General features: G+C 44.5%; 1 protein-coding gene across 2 annotated transcripts in view; it reads left to right on the plus strand.

Annotated features, from left to right (window-relative positions):
- The window catches only part of CYFIP2 (cytoplasmic FMR1 interacting protein 2), a 128,251-nt gene that overhangs the window by 101,490 nt on the left and 5,900 nt on the right, over positions 1 to 20,861 (plus strand). For both annotated transcript variants that reach the window (XR_011073131.1, XM_068536279.1), the window contains exons 27-29: positions 13,228 to 13,300; positions 13,752 to 13,846; positions 19,732 to 19,970. Coding sequence is in view for 1 of the 2 variants with exons in the window: in XM_068536279.1 (XP_068392380.1) it covers positions 13,228 to 13,300; positions 13,752 to 13,846; positions 19,732 to 19,970 (407 nt within the window). In the remaining variant the exon portion in view is untranslated. The remainder of the gene's footprint in view (positions 1 to 13,227; positions 13,301 to 13,751; positions 13,847 to 19,731; positions 19,971 to 20,861) is intronic.

The raw sequence follows: 20,861 nt of genomic DNA on the forward strand, positions 1-20,861 counted from the left end.
TTTGAAGGTCAGACTAGAGATAAGGAATCTGAGGTACCCTGAAGATCTGCACCAGGACCAAGGCTGAATCTTACTATCCTTGGCTTCTACCCTATTGCTTGCTCACACTTACCCCTTTGGCATTATAATTCAAGGGGCACCAAGAGCACCCCCAAAACAAAAGCATCTCTTCTGCTTTCTATCACAGTATATGAAATTCTCCTATTAGAGACTTAATTTGTTGATTTGAAATGTTATCTGATCTTTAGAAGCCCCGCTAAAATACAAAGTCTGCTGAGACTGTTTGGGAGAAAGATAATGCTGTGCAAGCCAGTTCATTAGTGGGTATTCATTTATCAAATGGTTGTGTTTTTTTAAATTTTTATTTATTTTATTTATTTATTTTTGGCTGCATTGGGTCTTCATTGCCACGCGCGGGCTTTCTCTAGTTGTGGCGAGCGGGAAGCTACTCTTCATTGTGGTGCACAGTCTTCTCATTGCGGTGGCTTCTCTTGTTGCGGAGCACGGGCTCTAGGCGCGCGGGCTTCAGTAGTTATGGCACACGGGCTCAGTAGTTGTGGCTCGCGGGCGCTAGAGCACAGGCTCAGTAGTTGTGGCGTATGGGCTTAGCTGCTCCGCGGCATGTGGGATCTTCCCGGACCAGGGCTCGAACCCATGTCCCCTGCACTAGCAGGAGGATTCTTAACCACTGCGCCACCAGGGAAGTCCATCAAATAGTTTTGAGGAGTAGGAAGATCGCTCAGGAAAGGGTGTGGGGGAACTAAAAGATCTCCAGGCAAAAACAAAAAAAAACCAAAGAAAAACATTGAAGTAGAAACTCTGTGCTGTGCTTGGTAAGATGTTGATAGTATACACTAAGTGATAGAAATAGATTACAGAAGAATAATATTTTATATTCCATTCTTATTTAAAATATATGCTTAAATGTTTTATGCATGGAAAGACCTGGCAGGATAAACCCCAAAAGGTTATCAGTGATGACCCCTGGATGATGGGGTTATACATTTTTCGTTTTATAAACAAAAATGTATCTGCATCTTCTATTTTTTCAAAAATAGCCAGAAAGAAAGGGGCTAGAGTGACAGTTTTTTGTTTTTTTTTTTTATAAATTTATTTATTTTGGCTGCATTGGGTCTTCGTTGCTGCGCACAGGCTTTCTCTAGTTGCGGCGAGCGGGGGCTACTCTTCGTTGCGGTGCGCAGGCTTCTCATTGCGGTGGCTTCTCTTGTTGCGGAGCACAGGCTCTAGGCGTGCAGGCTCGGTAGTTTTGGCTCGCGGGCTCTAGAGCGCAGGCTCAGTAGTTGTGGTGCACGGGCTTAGTTTCTCCGCGGCATGTGGGATCTTCCCGGACCAGGGCTCAAACCCGTGTCCCCTGCATTAGCAGGCGGATTCTCAACCACTGCGCCACCGGGGAAGTCCCTAGAGTGACAGTTTTAAAAATATATCTAACACATTGCACGGTGACTGTATTTAACAGCACTGTATTGTATACTTGAAAGATGCTAAGAGAGTAAATCTTAAATGTTCTCACCGCAGCAATAAGAACAAAGATGGCAGTTGTATGAGGTGAAGAATGTATCAACTAACCTATCGCGGCAGTCATTTAGCAGTATATACGGGTATCAATCATCACGTCATACACCTTAAACTTACACAGTATTATATGTCAATGATCTCAGTATATCTGGGGAAAAAAGCTATGTCCACTAAATTAATAGTTTTTCAAAGGATGGTCTTTTCCTAGAGGCTGAATTAAATATTGGTTGCATTTCCAGAAGAAAATGACAAATGTCAAGTCAAATAACACATGTAAAGTGATTAAAATGTTGTTGTTGTTGATGGGCCTTAGAAGTCAGGGATAACAAATTTGTAGCTTGAGTGCCATTGCCCCTATTATACCCAAGGCAGATATTAATAATCCATCCTGCTGAGCCCAAGTATGATGTCAGAATCCTCTCTAGAAGCAGCCACTGCCTCTCAGTCATGGTTGGTACATGAGATGACCCCAGGGCCATCACTAGCACATATGTTGCCTTCAGGCAAATCATGAAGAGGTATCCTTTCTCAAGATCTTCCACATCCTTCTTTTGAAATATTTTCATAATATATTGATGTTTTTATGGAACAAAATACATCTGCTGGAAAAATCATTATAAACAATCGATCTCTGATGTCTATGATATGTTTGGGATGGGATGCCCTTGAACAATACACTATCTGCATAAACCATTCACAGCAGCCCTGGGTGATACTTTTTTGTCATCACTGCTAGAGATGCCCCCCCCCCCAAAAAAAATAAACAAATCCTTATCTCCCAAAAAAAGGAGTGGTCTGAGACCCCTGGAAACTGCTTCACTGTCCTGACATTCTATCACTGGAGTTTGTCCTACTTTGGTATCTGGGAGGCAACTGAAGTACCTACTTCCTCTTGGTCAGATGTACAGTCCATATAGCAATGCAATACGGCAAGACATAGGACGCTAACGAGGTATTATTAACCAGTCAGCTGTTTCTGTTTCAGGGCAGTAAGATGGAAGGAAGACTGTGGGTCTTTGTTCCAATTAAAACTCAGACTTAATTCCATTTTTTTCCCAGTCCATGAATTTGCTAATTTCACATTCCAGTGATTTGCATTGAACATAGTTCCCTGGGGCCTTTGCTGTTGCATTGGCCACATTGCAGGCCCAGCCTCAGCCTCTCCCTCCCAACACCCAACATTTGGGGTGTGCAGTCCAGTGGTTCTGAAGAGGTGTTCTGGGTGGCATGGTCCTCTGGGCTTCATGATGAGTAAGGGGAACTCAGATGATGAGGACATCTTCCACCCAGCAGGTTCTAATTGGTCACTTAGAGGTTTTAAATCAGCATTCCCAGCTTGAGACTTGGTACAGGCACACGGAAGTCCTCGTGCTTTTGTCCCTCTCAAGAAAGACCTATGTCCACTCAGCAGAGCATAATGAAAGAGCAGGGTAAGGTTGGTTTTAGGAAAGATGATTGTCCTAGCCCCAGTGCAGGTCAGGCCAGACCTAGATCAGCAAGAGAATTCTGAGAGGCCTCAGCTACAGCGTATCACACGTTTCTTTATTAGATAAGTATTACCGTATACCCTGCCTATATCCAAAAGGATATGCAGTGCCTTATACTTAAAGAAATTGTTTTGCTGAGTCTAGGGACGATGACACAGAATAAGACCAAAAAGGCATCAAGAGGCAGAGGGGAAGGCCAGGGTGTGTTACATGAGGCTCCCTCAGCCCAATTTCAGGTTGATTCCCAGGTACTCTCCTGGAAAGGGTATATCTTTGGACTCAGAAATCCTGGATTCAGGTCTTACCTCCGTGCTTGACAGCTATGAGCCTCTGGGGAAATGATTGAATCCCTGAGCCTTAGTTTCTACACCCCCAAAATGCTGGGGCTAGGTCCCTACTTCCCAGAGCCTTTGTGTGAAATGACCTTACCAGAGACCCCTCCCTCCTCTTCCCACAGCCCAGCAAGTAGGCTTTGACTCACCTTCCCTGGAAGTCGCCTAAAACTGAGGGGTCTGACTGCCTACAGCCCCGTCAGCCCACCCCTCCATTACTCGCCCGCTGAGCAAATGATTTCCTGCTCTCTACACACCAGCCATCTCATCTCCGATCTTATCTTCCCTCTGTCTGTGATTGCACCTTTTCTGCCCATCCTCCCAGGCCCATCTCAGGGCCATCAGTACCTCATTCCCCCCAGTTCTCGTGTTCAGCACACACTTTATCAAATGCCTGTTCTCTGCAAGACACCTGGTGTTATTTCTCCCTCCTCCAAGTCTCTAGAGCCCTTGGTTGCAGACTTCTTTTGCACCTAGTGATTCTGCTTATTTCCCAGTCACAGGTATCTTTAACCCTCCTCCCCTACTAGATTATAAACTTCATTAAAATCTAGTTTTTCCCGTCTTACCTGTCATCATGTTTCCTTCAGCATCCAGGCCCCACTCCAGTCAGAAAACAGTAAGCACTCAGAGGATGTTTGGTGAACTGAGGGAAGGAAGGAAGAGGGAGCACCAAGCGCATAGGGGTAGCATTGTGTCTCACACCTGGCTGGAAAGGTGGCCTGCCACCCCCGTTCAGGTGTGTATGGGTAGACACGGACGTGCCCAGAATTTATCAGTCTCCCCTTCATCTCAGGTACCACTTTGCACCTTGTCTTTCTTTGGTCTCGTAGAGTCAGAGGAATTGAAATATCTGGAAAGGTCTGGTCACCTGGGGAAGCACCTACTCACATCTACCCTTGCACTTGTGTTTCCTTTTTCCTGGAGTCAGTTTCCATCCTCGTGCTGATGATTCCCAAGTTCAGATCCACTCTGTGGACCCTGGGGGGCCCTAGGCCTTATGTCTCGTTGCCTTTTAGACATCTTCTCCTGAATGTCCACAGAAATTCACCTTGCCCGGATCTGATCTCAGCTGCCTCCTGCCTGCAAACTCACTGTGTCTTCTGACCCTGTGAGCAGCTCAGCATGGGTGTCCTTTCCCTTCCTCTGCTGTCATATCCAGTCTGTAGTTGGGTCTTTGATATCTGCTCCCAGCTCTCTGTCTCCTTTGCCACTGCTCCAGGCCCTGCGATCTCTTGCTTGGCCTATTCCAACACCCCTTTTGCCCTCCCCCAGTGCTTTTCTCTCTTGCAGCCAAAAGGTAAAACTGCAGATGTGATCATGCCACTTCCCTGATTAAAACCATCAGGATAGCGTCCAAACACCTAAGCAAGGCGTACAAGATCCTTCCTGCTGTGCCTCCTCCTCACCCCCTCCTTCCTCACCTCATGCCACCTTCCCCCAGCACTGAAAGCTTCAGTCTTATTCAGCTGTCAACCCCTCACCCACGGTGGTCCCTCTTGCTTTGGGGCCTCTCACAGGTGCTGTTCACCCTCACCTGTCCAACACTTAGCCCTTGTTCAGGTCTCAGCTTAGCATTTCCTTCTCCAGGAAGTCTTCCCTATCATTCTCCCCAGAAATCTGGATTGATTACCCCTATTATATATTCCTGTAGTTCCCCAATTGTAGCACTTAACTAGAACTACCCATTTTACCTGCTTTCCTCCTCATCTTGGTAAGGACCATGCATTAGGTCTGCCTCACTTACTGCTCTATCTCCAGCACCTTGCAGAGAGACTTGGTATAACAGATGCGTACTATTTGCTGAATGAATGAATGAATGAATGAATGGCTTAATTTCTGCTCAGGCTATATCCTAGTTAGAATGAAAGTGTTGAGAATTTGGGACGTCCTTGTTTGGTCTCTAGATAGTATTATACCCATGTTCTCTATATTCCTCTTATTGGCCTTTCATAGCAGGTAAAATGCAGGTCCTGAGTATGGGTAGTCCCTCCGAAAAGACTCTTGATCAGTGTTTGCATGGGATATGAGACACTGCTCTGGTTCTTCTTCACAAGCACCCTGGGCTGGGGCTGGATTAGAGAGCTCAGCCGGCTTGGTGAGGGACCTGAGTGAATAAGGGCTCTGATTAGTTTTTTAAAAGAAAACTACTGTAGACTGAAGGGTCTTGGAAGAGTCCTAAAAGGTGAATCTCGAATGGGGCTTTGCAGGGTGGACAAGAATGATGTGGTTTGGGAGGGTTGAGGAGGAAGGAATTTATAGGGATAGGTTGACCACGTGACGGTCTGGTTATTTACCTTGGAATCACACCAGCAGAACTTCAAAAATTAGTTGCCTGTGAAGAAATTGTCTACACAAATTCAGGATAGAAATTACCTCTGGAGTTTGGGGAGCAGAGGTTTCAGTAATTGCCTGTTTTTCAGCTAGAAGATGGCACAAGACTCTTTTCATTCTTCTTCAAACTGCATATGTATGTCACAGTTTTTAAGTTTAAAGAATGTTAGTTGATAGGACCAAAAACCTAGTAAATAAGCAACAAATGATGTGATCCTATCAGATAGGAGTGAGGCTAAAACGTTTCTCACGTAGTGAGATTTTAAAGTAATTTCCTTCTGTCTCTATTTTTAATAAGTGAATGTGTTTTTCATAAAGTGTATGTATAATGGGGGTGGGGGGTATATTTCAAGCTTCCCAAGGCTTTGGCTGCATAGGCGACTATGGGAAAGCAATGGGTGTGGGAGTGAGGTGGCCCTGGGTCTCGGTGTCAGCCCTGCTGCTTCCATATCACTGTGTGGACCTGGTTGGGACACTCCATCTCCCCAAGAGTCTCAGCGTCCTCACAGGTAGGATGGGAATTGTAAGACCTATGTCACAGGATTCTCAGAGGTGTAAAGCAGGCAACGGGTACAAAGCACCTGGCACAGAGTCTAGGGGAGGGACCCTTACAGACCATTTAATCCAGCCTCTTCATTTTGTTTCATTTAAACTGTTCTTAACTGCACACGATAAATCAAATAGTACAGATGAGCTTATGATGAAAAACATCATTCTTGGCTCTGCTGCACCTCTCCCCAGCTGCATCCCAATCCCCAAGGCAACCTGCTTTAATCCTTTCCGTTTCTAGTTCTTCTTTTTTTTTTTTTTTTAATTAATTAATTTATTTAATTTTTTTATTTTTGGCTGTGTTGGGTCTTCGTTTCTGTGCGAGGGCTTTCTCTAGTTGCAGCAAGTGGCGGCCGCTATTCATCGCGGTGCGCGGGCCTCTCACTGTCGCGCGGCCTCTCTGGTTGCGGAGCGCAGGCTCCAGACGCGCAGGCTCAGTAGTTGTGGCTCACGGGCTTAGTTGCTCCGCGGCATGTGGGATCTTCCCAGACCAGGGCTCGAACCCGTGTCCCCTGCATTGGCAGGCAGATTCTCAATCACTGCGCCACCAGGGAAGCCCTCTAGTTCTTCTAGTTGTTATCTCCATAACGCTTAGTAATATGAGGCTAACCTCTATTTCTTCATGAGCAACTTTAAACAATACTTATTTTCTCCCTAGTTGGAAAGATGAGACTTTAGCTCATTTACATCTGTTCCCTCTCTTCCTCTCAGTATTTGATTGTTACATTTTATTACTTGTATTGTTTTCCCTTGTAATCGGAGATAATATACTTATACCTCTGTTGCTTCTTTCAGTAACATTATTTAGTATTTTGACTCTTTATGTGAAAGATAAGGAAATTAACAGTCCTAACTTCCACTCCTAGACTTTTACCTCCTACCTCCTGTCAGCTACCCTTTTACTTTTATATTGGCACAGCTGTATTTTTTGTAACATTTGTATTTTGTTCTGCGTCTGTGATTTGTTCCTTAAGTGTAGCCTTAAAAAAAAGAGAAAAAAGACAAAAGTATTTTTCATGTTATTAATCCTATGCAAATATTGTTCCTTGCTGGACCAAGTGTCATGACCAAGGATTTTGTTTCCTTCCCTCTGATTCCAGCATCAAGACCCCAAAAGCCCTTATTTTAAAGTTAAGAAGAATTACTTTCAGAGGTTTTTCCCAGATTAATTTTTTGAAGTAATATATATTTAATGTAGAAAATGTAGTAAATACATACAAGTAGGAAAAAACAGGAAGGAAGAGAGACAGGAATAGAAAATTTAAAAACACCTGAAAATCCAGCTCTATGGAGCATTTACTAGAAATACTTCACATAGTGTTCATATAGGGTAATCAGTACATTGAAGGGAAAATACTTCTAGTGATAAGGGGAAACATCTATGCCTACATAAGAAAACCCAAAATAGGAAGGATTCTGTCCTAAGTCTCAATTCCCTTATGTGCCACAGACTTTCAACTTTTATTCCACATACTTATTGAGCATTTGCTGTCTGTCAGGCACTGTACTTACTCTTGGGAGTAAAATAGGGTCAAAAATAATCATTGTCCCTACCTTCCTGAAGGTTACATCCAGTAGGGAGAGGTAGATATTAACCAAATAGTCACATGTGGGCATGTATAATACAAATTGAGTTCAAATGCTGAAAGGAAAAGAGCTTGGTTCTTTGAGGACATATAACAATATATGTTACAATACGCATGGACGGGGACATATTGCAGTGGTCCAGGAAGTCTCCCTGGAAGGAATGATGCTTGAATTGAGATCTGAAAGAAGAGTGGGAGGACTTCCCTGGTGGTGCAGTGGTTAAGAATCTGCCTGCCAATGCAGGGGACATGGGTTTGAGCCCTGGTCCGGGAAGATCCCACATGCCATGGAGCAACTAAGCCCATGCGCCACAACTACTGAGCCAGCACGCCACAACTACTGAAGCCCGCATGCCACAACTACTGAAGCCCACATGCCAAAAGCCCATGCTCCACAACAAGAGAAGCCACCGCAATGAGAAGACCGCACACCACAATAAAGAGTAGCCCCCGCTCTCCGCAACTAGAGAAAAGCCCGCGTGCAGCAACAAAGACCCAATGCAGCCAAAAATAAATAAATGAATTGAAAAAAAAAAAAAAACAAGTGGGAATTTACTAAGCAAAGGAGGGGGATGGGAGAGATAGGTTAGGGAGCATTCCAGAGAGAAGGCAGAAATTCAGTGATGAATATGCAGACGGTGAATTCAAGTAACAGAAAGCTGCCGTGGCTGGAGCAGAAAGAGCTGGCAGGGAGTGGGGAAGAAACCCACTCTAGGTGGCCTTCGCAGGCTAGGGGCCGGGTGGGTTCCTAGCAGAGTGGAAGGCCAAGTGTCATGCTTTAGGATAGAGATTGGATGAGAAGGTGGTGGGCATTAGCCTAAGTGCCCACAGAGCAGTCTGTTCAGATCCCTGACACAGGCTTTTGTGTGCTCTGAACTGGACATTTTTATCAGTCGCAATGGCCTCAGCTCATGAATGCCAAACAAACACCTTCCACAAAAGGCATTGCAGGGTATGTAGCCACCTCATCATGCAAATGGCCACATAGCTCATCCTTGGGGACCTTCTAGGCAAATGCTTTCCCACCTCTGTGAGGAAACCACATCCTTCTCTTTCTTCACCTTCAGTAACAAATGGCATTACAAGGTAGAGAATACACAGGAAGCATGCCAACAGGAAGCACCCCCAAAGAACCTCTGGTCCTGCAGGTTGCAAACTCGAGGGGGAGGCGCAGGGTGCAGAAGGGGGGGTAAATGGAACACTCCTGTCTCCCCCAAGGAAATCTGGAGTGGAAGCTCATCATGTAAAATGAATAAAGCTACAACATTGGTCTTGTTGTAGAGGGCCCAGAACCTTCTTCCCCTTTCTCCATCCTCTAAGGTGGCTTCTAAGGTCAGTTTTATTCACATTAACAAAATAGAAAGTTGATATTCATGCAAGGGGGCAACTTTCCTAGTAAGAAGACATTTCTAGGAGCAACTGAAATTTTTGGAAGAAAAGTAAACAAGAAAGATAAGGAAACTTGGCAGTAGGGCTATGTGTACCAATCCTCTGCTTGGAATACTTGTGTAATTCCTCATTGCACTTAAATTCCAGACTTCATACCATACTATGAGACCTCGCATGATCTGGTCCCTCCCTTCTGTTAGGAACTAAGACCGTACTATGACTACCTGCGACACTATACTCCAACTTACTCTCTGCCCCAGGGCCATTGCACTTACCTCATATCTACATGGCTGGCTCCTTCTTTATTACATTCTCTACTTAAATATCTATCCCCTCAAAAAGGTTTCCCCTAACCACCCTCTCTGAAGTAGTCCCTTCCCCACTCCCAGTCACTCTCTAGCCTACCCTATTGTGTCTTACCACTATCTGAAATTTTCTGGTTTGTTTACTTCTTTTTATCTCTCTCAACTACAATGTAATTTACATGAGTACAGAGATCTCATTCAACATCATATCTGTAAAGCCTAGAACAATGCCTGGTACTCAATAAATGTTTGTTGGATGAATGGATGTAATAGTATTCTCATATATGGAGGATAGTCATGTGGATAAAAAAATTCATTTATTCATCTAAGAAACATGAGATAACAAATATTCATTCATTAATAAATAATTATTGAGAGACTATTATGTCCTAGGCACTGGGGATAAAAGGTAAAAATAGAAGTGGCATTCCTACCCTTAAGGAGCTCATAGTGTTGTGGTCAATGTGGAGAAGTGTGGAGAGAATCTAAGACATGAGGACTTACTGGTCATGGGACATGAGGAAGAGAGACGAAAAATGAACCCCGGGTTTTAGACTTGGGCAGGTGAGGAGATTATTGTGCCATTCTGGGAGCAAAGGAACCTCAGATAAGAAGGGGAGAAGAAGGTCAGCTTTAGAAATGTGTAGCTGTGGAATATCCAGTGGAAATATCCAGTAAGGAGGTAGATATCCAAGTCTGGAGCTTGAAAGAGAAGCCTGGCTGGAAATACAGAGCTGGTGAATCAAAGGCAGTGCTTGCAGACATGGGAGTAGGTGAGACAAAGTAGGTAAAATGAAGTGAGGAGAAAAAAAGAAAGAGGGACCTTGAAGAAAACCAACATTTAAAGGATGGTTAGAAGCCAAACCTGCAAAAGAATCTAAAAAGGAGAAATCAAAATAATGGAAACCACAGAACTCATTGTCATAGTAACTGAGGGAAGACAGTGCCTAATACATTAGAGATGCCATAGTACAAGGACTGAAAGGTATCCATTGAACTTGGTGACAGAGCAGCCTTCAGTAATCTTTGCCAGAGCCATTGCCATGGCGTGTTATAGCTGGGCATGACATTTTTGTTTGCTGTGAAGGGAAGTGAAGACTGGGAAATGGAGAGAGAGGTAGAAAGCTCTTGTAAGGTGCTCGGCCCTGAAAGGAGGAGAAAGATGGAAGGGTGGCTGAAGAATCTGGCTAGAAAAACACATTCAGTAATACTCTAAAGGGCAGAACAAGGATCTTGAATGGAAACTGCTGGGAGGCTGCCTTGGTTTAAAACTTTCTAACCATTAGAATTGTTCAAAAATGGGTTGGGCTGCCTCCAGAAGTACTGAGCTCTTGATTACTGGAGGTATCGAAGCATAGCCTAAATGTTACAGTATATTAAGAAAGAGTAAGGTGTTCAATCAGTAATCTAGGCTTCCACCATAAGAAACTGGAGAAAGAAAAGCAAATTAAACCCAAAGCAATCAGAAGAATGGACATAATAAAGATAAGAACAGAAATAAGCAAAATTGAAAGCAGAAACACTATAGGGAAATATAAATGAAAGTAAAAGCTGATTCTTTGGGAAAAAAATCAATAAAATTGATAAACCTCTAGCTAGACCAAGAAAAAAAAAAAAGAGAAGACATAAATTACCAGTATCACGTATGAAATAGGGATATCACTATAGATCTCACAGACATCACAAGGATAATAAAGGCATACTACAAGCAACCCTATGCCCATAAATTAAACTTAGATGAAAGGAATCAAGTCTTTGAGTCACAGAAAACCCCAAAACTCACTTTAAAAAAATCGATAACCTGAACAGTACTATAAGTGCTAAAGAAATTGTATACCTAGTTAAAAAACAAAAAAAGACTTCCAACAAAGAAAACTCCAGATACAGCTGGTTTCCCTTGTGAATTCTACCAAAAATTTAAGGAAGAAATCATAACAATTCCAGAAAATAGAAAAGAGGAGAACTCTTTCCAACTTATGAGGTCGGCATTTCCCTAATACCAACACCAACAACACTTGAAAACTCCAAATCAATGTCTCTGATGGATATAGAGTAAAAATCCCCAACAAAATACTAGCAAATAAAATCCACCAATACGTAAGAAGAATAATGCATCACAACCAAGTGAAGTTTACCCCAAGAATGCAAGGCTGGTTCATCATTCAAAAATCAATCCATATAGGGACTTCCCTGGTGGCTCAGTGATTAAGAATCCACCTGCCAATGCAGGGGACACAGGTTCGAGCCCTGGTCCGGGAAGATCCCACATGCCGCGGAGCAACTAAGCCTGTGTGCCACAACTACTGAGCCAGCACACCACAGCTACTGAAGCCCACGTGCCTAGAGCCAGTGCTGCACAACAAGAGAAGCCACGGCAATGAGAAGCCTGCGCACCGCAATGAAGAGTAGCCCCCACTGGCCACAACTAGAGAAAGCCCACGCGCAGCAATGAAGACCCAACGCAGCCAAAAATAAATTTTAAAAATTTTTAAAAAAATCAATCCATATAATTCACCATATTAATGAATGTAAGAGTAGCCTGAATAATCAGTAGGCAAGTTTTCAGATTATATGATGAATCAAAGGGTCTAAGCTTAGACATAGCAATAAAGACCAAGTTACTTGATTTACTGGTTTGGGGAGGAACAGATTAATTAAGAAAGTGAGGAAATTTCCCCTCTGGCTAAGAAACTGAGAATTACAGTCAGATCACACAGGTCTCTCTGGAGAGTTCAGTTGTCCTCCTTCTGTCATCCTCACTTCAAAGACTGAGGGAGTTGAGGGGTTTCTTTCTTGAGCAGCTGGCCTGCTAGATTTCCAGGATGGCCACGTTCTACCCATGCCTGGTTAAGAAAGCCAAGGGCCCTCACAATCCTGATTTTCTCAAGATTCTTTAGAATCCAAGAGTATCAGAGTTGAGTGAAGGCTGGATCTTACCTAATCCAGATCCCCACAGTTTAAAGAATAGAAACCAAGACCCATGGAGGGTGGCTCGTGTAGGTCCCCTTCCCCATCACTGAAATCCAGTGATCATGAGCTGGTCCCGGGACAGTAAGCCCATTTGACCATATCTTCCAGGCCTGCCCTCCCCCAAACTTTCCCCTCCAAACTTTGTAGTACGCGTTTGCTTTTAGCTTACGTTTATGCATAAAGAGTCCTCATTGAAACCTGTCTGGGTCCTAGTCCCTCTTCTCTCACCAGTTGGAGTCTGGAGTGGGGAAAAGCAACCAGACCCAGGCCTTCACACAGAGGCACCCTGCATTACTGGATTGGAGGATTGGTCTAGCTACCTGCGTTGAGCCCATAGGCCTCACAGCCAACCAGATGAACATAGTCTGGGTCTATCATCTCTATTTGATCCCACTGCCACGTTGAATTCTTTCAACAAATTCCTTATAAGATTGTAATGAGAATATACTGCACACTCATTATGTCCAGGGTCTGTGCTATGAGGCTATACATTCTCTCACTTCATCCTCACAGTAACCCATTAAAATAGGTACTGTTCTCATCCTCATTTTGCAGATAAATGAATAGGCTCAGAGAGGTTAAGCAACGTGCTTTAGATCCCACAGCTGGTTAAGTAGAAGTGTTAGGATTTGAACCCAGGTCTGGCTGACTCCAGTGTTCAAGCTTTTAGTAATGAAAATTCTTCCTGGTTTAAAATAACAATGGTTTTCTCTTTCTTTCCCTCCTTCTCTCTTTTCAGTCTCAGGAGGAAGTCTGTGATTTGCTCCATGCTGCACCCTTCCAAAACATCTTGCCTAGAGTCTACATCAAAGGTAAGACACCACTGACAGCAGCTAAGTGGCCAGTTTGAATTTGCACCTCACGCTCACTTAATCCCAGTAAACTCAGATGTGCGGTCAGAAATGGAGAAGGGGAGAGCTTTGGACAGCTATTGGGTAGTCACAGAATTGGAAAGGATGCTCCAGGCCTTGGTCCTTCTAGAACATCCCTAGTAAGTTGCTGTCTAGCTTGGTCTAAATCCTTCAAGTGATGGGGAGCTCACCACCCCATGAGGTAGATGATTCCACTGTTGGGCACAGATAATAGAACATTTTCCTTGTAGTGAGTCCTGACCACACTTGCCAGAACCAGGGAAAACAGTTCCACACGCTCCATCCAAGTACTGGAATACAAATACGTCACCAGGTCCTCGGAGAGCTCTTCCTTCCCCATTTCCCCCGGTGTGCCCTGAATCTCATTTTCTGCCTACTCTTCCTTTTGCAGAGGGGGAGCGTTTGGAGGTCCGGATGAAACGCCTGGAAGCCAAGTACGCGCCACTTCACCTGGTCCCTCTGATAGAGCGGCTGGGGACCCCTCAGGTACGATCCTCCTATCATGGACTCGGAGAACCAAAAGGAACTTTAAGAGGGAGAGAGAGCATTTGGTCCCACCTCCTCATTGTACAGATGGGGAAACTGAGGCCCAGAGAGAGAAACAGAAAGGCTGACAGCACACAGCCTGTTAGTGGCAAGGGCAGGTCTGGAATGAGTTTTGCTGCCTCTCAGGCCTGCACCCTGTATCATCTATCCCGCCAAGAAAGAAGGAAGTCAGACAAGTATCTGTTACTCCCCGTTAGGTATTACGAATTCTGCTGAGTTATCTCTCAGAATTAGAACCGCACGCCCTGTGAACCGGGAGTTCATCTCTGGGTATCTTCGCTAAAAAAAACTCTTACAGGAACCCAAGATGTTTACCACCGCATTGTTTCTCAAAGCCAAAAAGTGGAGACAACCTAAATGTCAATCAGTAGAGCGTTGACTAAATAAAATGCGGTAAAATCATTTAAATGATGAATACCTGCTACATAATAATGAAAAGAAAAAAAATCAGATCTAGATGCATCAGTGTGGACAGACCATAAACACATGGTTAAGTGAATAAAGCAAGTTGCACAACAGGTCATGGAGTATGATGCTATTTGTATTTTTTTAAACACATATCAAAAAACCATATTAAGTAAAACTTTTCCTAGGAAATGAAAAACACACAGTTCATAATGGTGGCAACCTCTGAAGAAAGACGAAAGGGACAGAGATGGGTGGGGAGATCAAAGAAGGCAGATTTATCGGTAATGTTCTAATATTTTTTGAAGGTCAATGAGCTCAGATGTTAATTCTGTAATTAGAACTCATTTTTACAAACCTGAACCTGTACATGGAGATGCGTAAAACAGGACCCCTGCCTTTGGGGAACTCACAAACCGTGCAGGCAGTCAGGAAAGAAGACACTTTGGTGGGGGGAAAGGGATGAAACAAAAAGCATGTGCTGTCTCCTTTCAAGTTGATTCAAGTTGAATCAAGCATTTGGTGGTGGGGCAGGGCACGGATCAGGGTAGGAATTCAGGAAGAAGAGAAAACAGGGCACTGCAGCGAGACAAGCCAGTATGGCTTGTTTTGTTAGACAAAACCCAAAACCGACTGTTTAAAAGGTTTAGGATTCAGATCCGCTCTTGGACTAGCATCCCTAAGGTCCTCTCTCCTGTTATCACAAAAGCTCATGAATCAGAAAAATTCTCATCCTCCGCAGAGGGCGGAAGGCGGCCTCTTCTCTCGAAAAACATGGCAAGTGTTGGAGCCCATGACAGGGCCCCATCTGCCCAGGTGTCACACTGATGAGCAGCCCCAGCCAGACCCCCTGCAGGCCACCCACCTCCTACTGAAAACAGTGACTAAACATTTAGTGACATTTGGGTTCTTTAGTCACCACAGAGAGAATGTAGATACTGTGAAATACGCACATTTTCTTTTTTGGCCTTCCGGGGCTGAACACAGGAGATCCTCTAAAGATTGCCTTCTAGGGAGAAATCCCCCAAGCCAGCGACATATAAATGTGTCTGCTCCACTGTTGGTGTCATCCTACAAGAATCTGGCCTCTCACACCCAGGCTTCGGCATGTGTTTCCACTTAGAAGTCTGTGAATTCCTTCCCTGTTCTGATGAACACTATTTCCTTGGGACTGATAGAAATCTCAATTTGTCAAATGCTGATATTTAACAAACAAAAGCCTAGACATTCTGCCGGAGAGGAAATGCCAGTTTTATAAGTCTCCCAGCCCTTAAGGAATAGTCCCAAACTTAGTCCTCCTGTAGACCAAAGAAACATTTTTTAAATATTAACTTCCAAGCTTGCTGGGTTTCAGGGAACTCACATAACTTCTAGGTGGGTGACAGGGAAATTCTGCTACATATTTAATGTTGGGAGAGTTTAACTGTGTTGCATTGCTTGTATTTGTTTCTAGGAAAAATTGAGGTGACCTGGTTTGTTGCCCAGTGCTATCATGAATAGAATGTTCTGTCAAGGAGTTGAAGGACTCCTCTTTCCAGCTTTACCCCTGAATTGTTGCATAATCTAGTGCTAGACATTTAATATCTTGGTCTTTGTTTTCCCATCTATAAAATGGGCGAATAGCTGATTTGTCTTTTTAGCTGAGCTGCCTTTCACACTTATTATGATAAACAAATAAGTAAAAAGCTTCTAAAAACCAGAAAGGAAAGAGCAAGAATGGAGATATTTTTCTCCAAAGTATCCTAAATGTAATCAAAGTACTCCATGCAGAAATATGTTTCCACATGATTTCACAGATGCTTTTTCTATACCCTTGTTAACTCAGAAAAGAATGGCAGAAAGAGAGAGAAAAAAATTCCCCGCTGAGTGGAACAGAAATGGCTAAAATTTATGTTAAACACACACATACACACATAGTGTGTATGTATGTATGTATGTATATATATATATATATATATATATATATATATATATATATATATATATGAAACACCAAGTCACAGATTGAGGGTATATGCAACAAACAATTTTTAGTGCACTTTTTCAGATTAGAAGGACACTCATATCAAAAGAAAAAAGAGGGCTTCCCTGGTGGCGCAGTGGTTAAGAATACACCTGCCAATGCAGGGGACACGGGTTTGAGCCCTGGTCCAGGAAGATCCCATATGCCATGGAGCAACTAAGCCCGCGCGCCACAGCTACTGACCCTGTGCTCTAGAGCCCGAGAGCCACAACTACTGAGTCCGCGTGCCACAACTACTGAACCCTGAGTGCCTAGAGCCCGTGCTCTGCAACAAGAGAAGCCACCACAATGAGAAGCCCACGCACCACAACGAAGAGTAGCCCCCACTCACCGCAACTAGAGAAAGCCCACACGCAGCAACGCAGACCCAATGCAGCCAAAAATAAATAAATAAATAATTAAAAACAAAAAGAAAGAAAAAAGAGCATGAAAGAAAACTCACAGCATAAGAAATATAAATGCCAACAAGCAGGAGAAAAAGTGTTCTGCTTTACCAGTAATCAATGAAATGTAAAAGAGAAGGATATAGCTCTTCATTTCGCAAGTTGGCTAAGAACTTTTCTTCATGATAATGAAGTACTGGTAAAGGCACAAGGAACAGACTTGACACAGACACGTGTACAGTGGTTCAGCTTTTCTTGGGACTAGTTTGTCACCATGTAGCAAAAGCCTTTTAAAACTGCTTATACTTTTTGACTGAATAGTTTTACTTCCAGGATTTTATCCTAAGAAGATAACCAGAGATAAGCTCAAAAAGTGTAATACTTAAGGATAATTACTTATGAGTTGTCTATAATGATGAAAACTTGTGAACAATTTAAAATAACCAACAGGAATAGAGAACTAAATAAATGACGTATGTCAATGGCCATTTTATGTAGCCGTTAAAAAACCATATTACTGAAGATACTAAAGGAAATTATTTTTTTTAGGACCAATATCTTAAGAGAAAAAAACAATGTAGATAGTGTGACCCAAATTGTGTTTAAATAGATACATATACACGCTCACATACATAAACACAAATAAATCATACATAAGTATTTTAAGAAAGCTTATCTGTGGGTGATGGGATTTATGGGAGATTTTTATTTTCTGATAACATTTTTACAATTTTTTTTCCAGATTTTACTCTTGTAGCTCATAGGAAAACCCATAAAGGTAAACAGTTTTTCAGGAAAGGGACAAAGCCCCTAACCATTACAGTCAAGGCCCTTTGGTTGGCTCTGGCTGGGGGATCATTAGAGTTCCAAGTCTGCCTGCAGGTTTATAAACCCTGTTGCTAATTATTTAGATCCTCCCACAGTTGTCAGGCCCTGAGGACTGATACAGACTAACTAAATGCCCAGGAGATTAACTAGTAAGCCAGAGCTCTCTGTATTAGTTTCTGAAGGAGAATATTCATGACTCGAGAACAAACGTGGGTTCTTTATTTACTGAGCATCTTCGCTGTACCAGGCACTCTTTCTAAAGTGGAGAGCCCTGGGCTTCCCTGGTGGCGCAGTGGTTGAGAATCTGCCTGCCAATGCAGGGGACACTGGTTCGAGCCCTGGTCCGGGAAGATCCCACGTGCCGCGGAGCAGCTAGGCCCGTGAGCCACAACTACTGAGCCTGCGCGTCTGGAGCCTGTGCTCCGCAACAAGAGAGGCCGCGATAGTGAAAGGCCCGCACACCGCGATGAAGAATGGCCCCCCACTCGCCGCAACTACAGAGAGCCCTCGCACAGAAACGAAGACCCAACACAGCCAAAAATACATAAATAAATAAATAAAATTTTAAAAAATAATAATAATAATGTAAAGTGGAGAGCCCTGTCAAGGTCCAGATACTACCACAGGGAGTTGCCTGGTGAGAACAGAGTCAAGCACTGGGGTCAGGGTTTTTGAAAAGAAGTATTTCTAGGTAACTGTGGCAGCTTCTCTGCGCTGGAGCGATCTTTCTCTGCCACCAGAATGAAGATGAGTCACCGTGAATCAGGGTTCCCTCTTGTGTTCGAAACACAGGTCGTCAAACTCTTCTTCCCCAATTCACTTTTTTCGTCCTAGACTTCTTTCAGTTTATAGCTGTCATCACAACTACACTGCTGACCCACATTCCTCACAGGCTCCAGCACTGGTGTTTCCTGATTTACTTCCCTCCACGGATTAATTTAATTGAGGCTGCCCTCTTTCTAGGGGCTGTAGGGTGTGGGGAGCGTGCAGGGAGCAGGCAGGCCGACTCCACCCAGCCACACTGTACAGTAAGCTCTCGGGCGGGCCCGCCCTCTGGGGAGCTGATCCCAGGAGTGCCCTGTGGACGTCTCTGTCTCAGAAGCCGGCCCTCTTAAGCTTTGTCCCTAGATTTGGAGATTGTACTTTGACCGTAGATGTTAATATCTATTATCTTTGCACATGGCTTTGAGACCTCTACCCCTAGATATTTTCTACTCCTGCAGATGGTAATGTGTTTTGAAGTACTAGTCTAGCCTGCTGATTATTAGAGATATAGTAACCAGATGCCATATGAGAAGCCAGTTTAAATTATTAAGAAAGATTGTTAACAGTGGTCAGAGAACTTCTAACGGGAGGAATAATCTGTAAAATCAGCAACAAATTTTTAAGAGTAACATATGCTTATTGTAGCACATTCAACTGTACAGAAGTAGTTATAGTAAAAAGTGAAAACCCCACCTGCTTCTCCAAGCCCATCTGTTCCCACAAGTGATGTTAATCCTTCTAGAATGTTTTACACTCTCACCACCCCCACACACACATACATGCGTACAGTTTTGTGTGTGTGTCTGTGGGATTGTGTTACTGATGTCTTTTAATAGGATTGTAGTATATGTCCTCTTCTGCAATTTGCTCTATTCACTTAACAATTTAATCCACAGATCTAGACTACTAGGATTCAAATCCCAACTTTTCCACTCACTGACTGCCTCTCTGAACCTCAGTTTCTTCTTCAATAAAATGGGGATAATAATGGCATCTTCTTCATGGGGTTTATGTAAGGAGTAAATAAGGTAAGTACTTAACAAATGCATAGGACAGGGCCTGGTGTATTGCACACACACTGAGTGTGTGCTAGTAGTAGTAACAGTACCGTAGTAACAATAGTACTAGTAGTAGCATCATCTCAGTCTTTTCAAAGGCTACCTAGCATTTCATTATACAGGTGGATTGAAATTTTTTTATACTATTCCTCTAGCGATGGCTCCTCGATTTTACTTACCCCAAGACTTCCCCCTGCGATTGAACTCAGGTTTATAAAGTTAGTGCCCTGCTCTGGGCAAGACCTCAGTTCTGGTGACTGAATTACAGATGCAGCCAGCTCTGGGGTTCGGGAATATCGGGTGAGAGGTAGAAAGTGGAGTCTGAGATGTGACTGGCAGGTTTATGTACCCTCCCGTTCCCAGCAAATCGCCATCGCTCGGGAGGGCGACCTGCTGACCAAGGAGCGGCTGTGCTGCGGCCTGTCTATGTTCGAGGTCATCCTGACCCGCATCCGGAGCTACCTGCAGGACCCCATCTGGAGGGGCCCCCCGCCCACCAACGGCGTCATGCACGTCGACGAGTGCGTGGAGTTCCACCGGCTGTGGAGTGCCATGCAGTTCGTCTACTGCATCCCCGTGGGGACCAACGAGTTCACGGCTGAGTGAGTAGCCCCAGGGGAGGCGGGGTCGCCCCCCAACCTGTTCATCTCCCACCCGAAGAGCCATCAGGCAGCCAGAGCTCAGCCAGAAAGGAGGGCAGGGGCGGGGTTGTCCGACAACGGTTTGTTGAGCACGTGCTTTACGTCGGTCAGGGTTCTAGGTGCTGGACATGCATCTGTGCAGAGCAAAAGTAGACAGCTCCTGGTATGTGGGGTTGACAGGGCCAAGAGAAGACTAGAAAATAGATATCAGGTGCATCGAATGAGGTCCCTTGGCAGCGAGGGCAGGAAGGACAACAGATGCCCATGAAGAGAGACAAGTGGATCATAGGAGTTTAATTCACAGACAACAGCTGAGCTGGAACACTGCTTATGATTCAGCTCTTAGAGGGGAGAAGGGGACCCCACAGGCAAGGCTCCAAGTGGTTGAAGACAGACATGGAGTGTGTGCGCCTCGGGGTCTTGGACCTCTCAGGGCCCGTCTTCACGGGAGCAGAAGCTGGGCCGATGGAAGGGGCAGGGGGGGAACCCTGGTGAGGGCTTGGTATTAAGACCTCACTGCCCACTCACCACCCACCCCAGCAGAGCTCCAGGGGTCGCAGAGCAGAGACGGGCTCCCCTGGCGGAAGGTGGGCCCCACCTTGCTCCTGAGGCCTCTGCTGCTAAAAAACAGGGGTGCCTTTGAGAGGAACCCAGTCCTGTTCGCAGAGAAGACAGAAGCAGAGCCCCTTCTCCTGTCACCCACCCAGCTACGCAGCAAGAACAGAGTGGTGAAGAGGGCAGACAAGGCCTGCCCTCCAGGAGCCAGGAGCTCTGGAGGAAACACACACGGGGGCCAGAGAGGCCTCCCCGAGAGAGTGGTGCTGGGAGTGGGATGGGAAGGCTGTTTCCAGA

Source organism: Eschrichtius robustus, chromosome 2 (assembly GCF_028021215.1).
Source record: "Eschrichtius robustus isolate mEscRob2 chromosome 2, mEscRob2.pri, whole genome shotgun sequence".
Classification (NCBI taxonomy): domain Eukaryota; kingdom Metazoa; phylum Chordata; class Mammalia; order Artiodactyla; family Eschrichtiidae; genus Eschrichtius; species Eschrichtius robustus.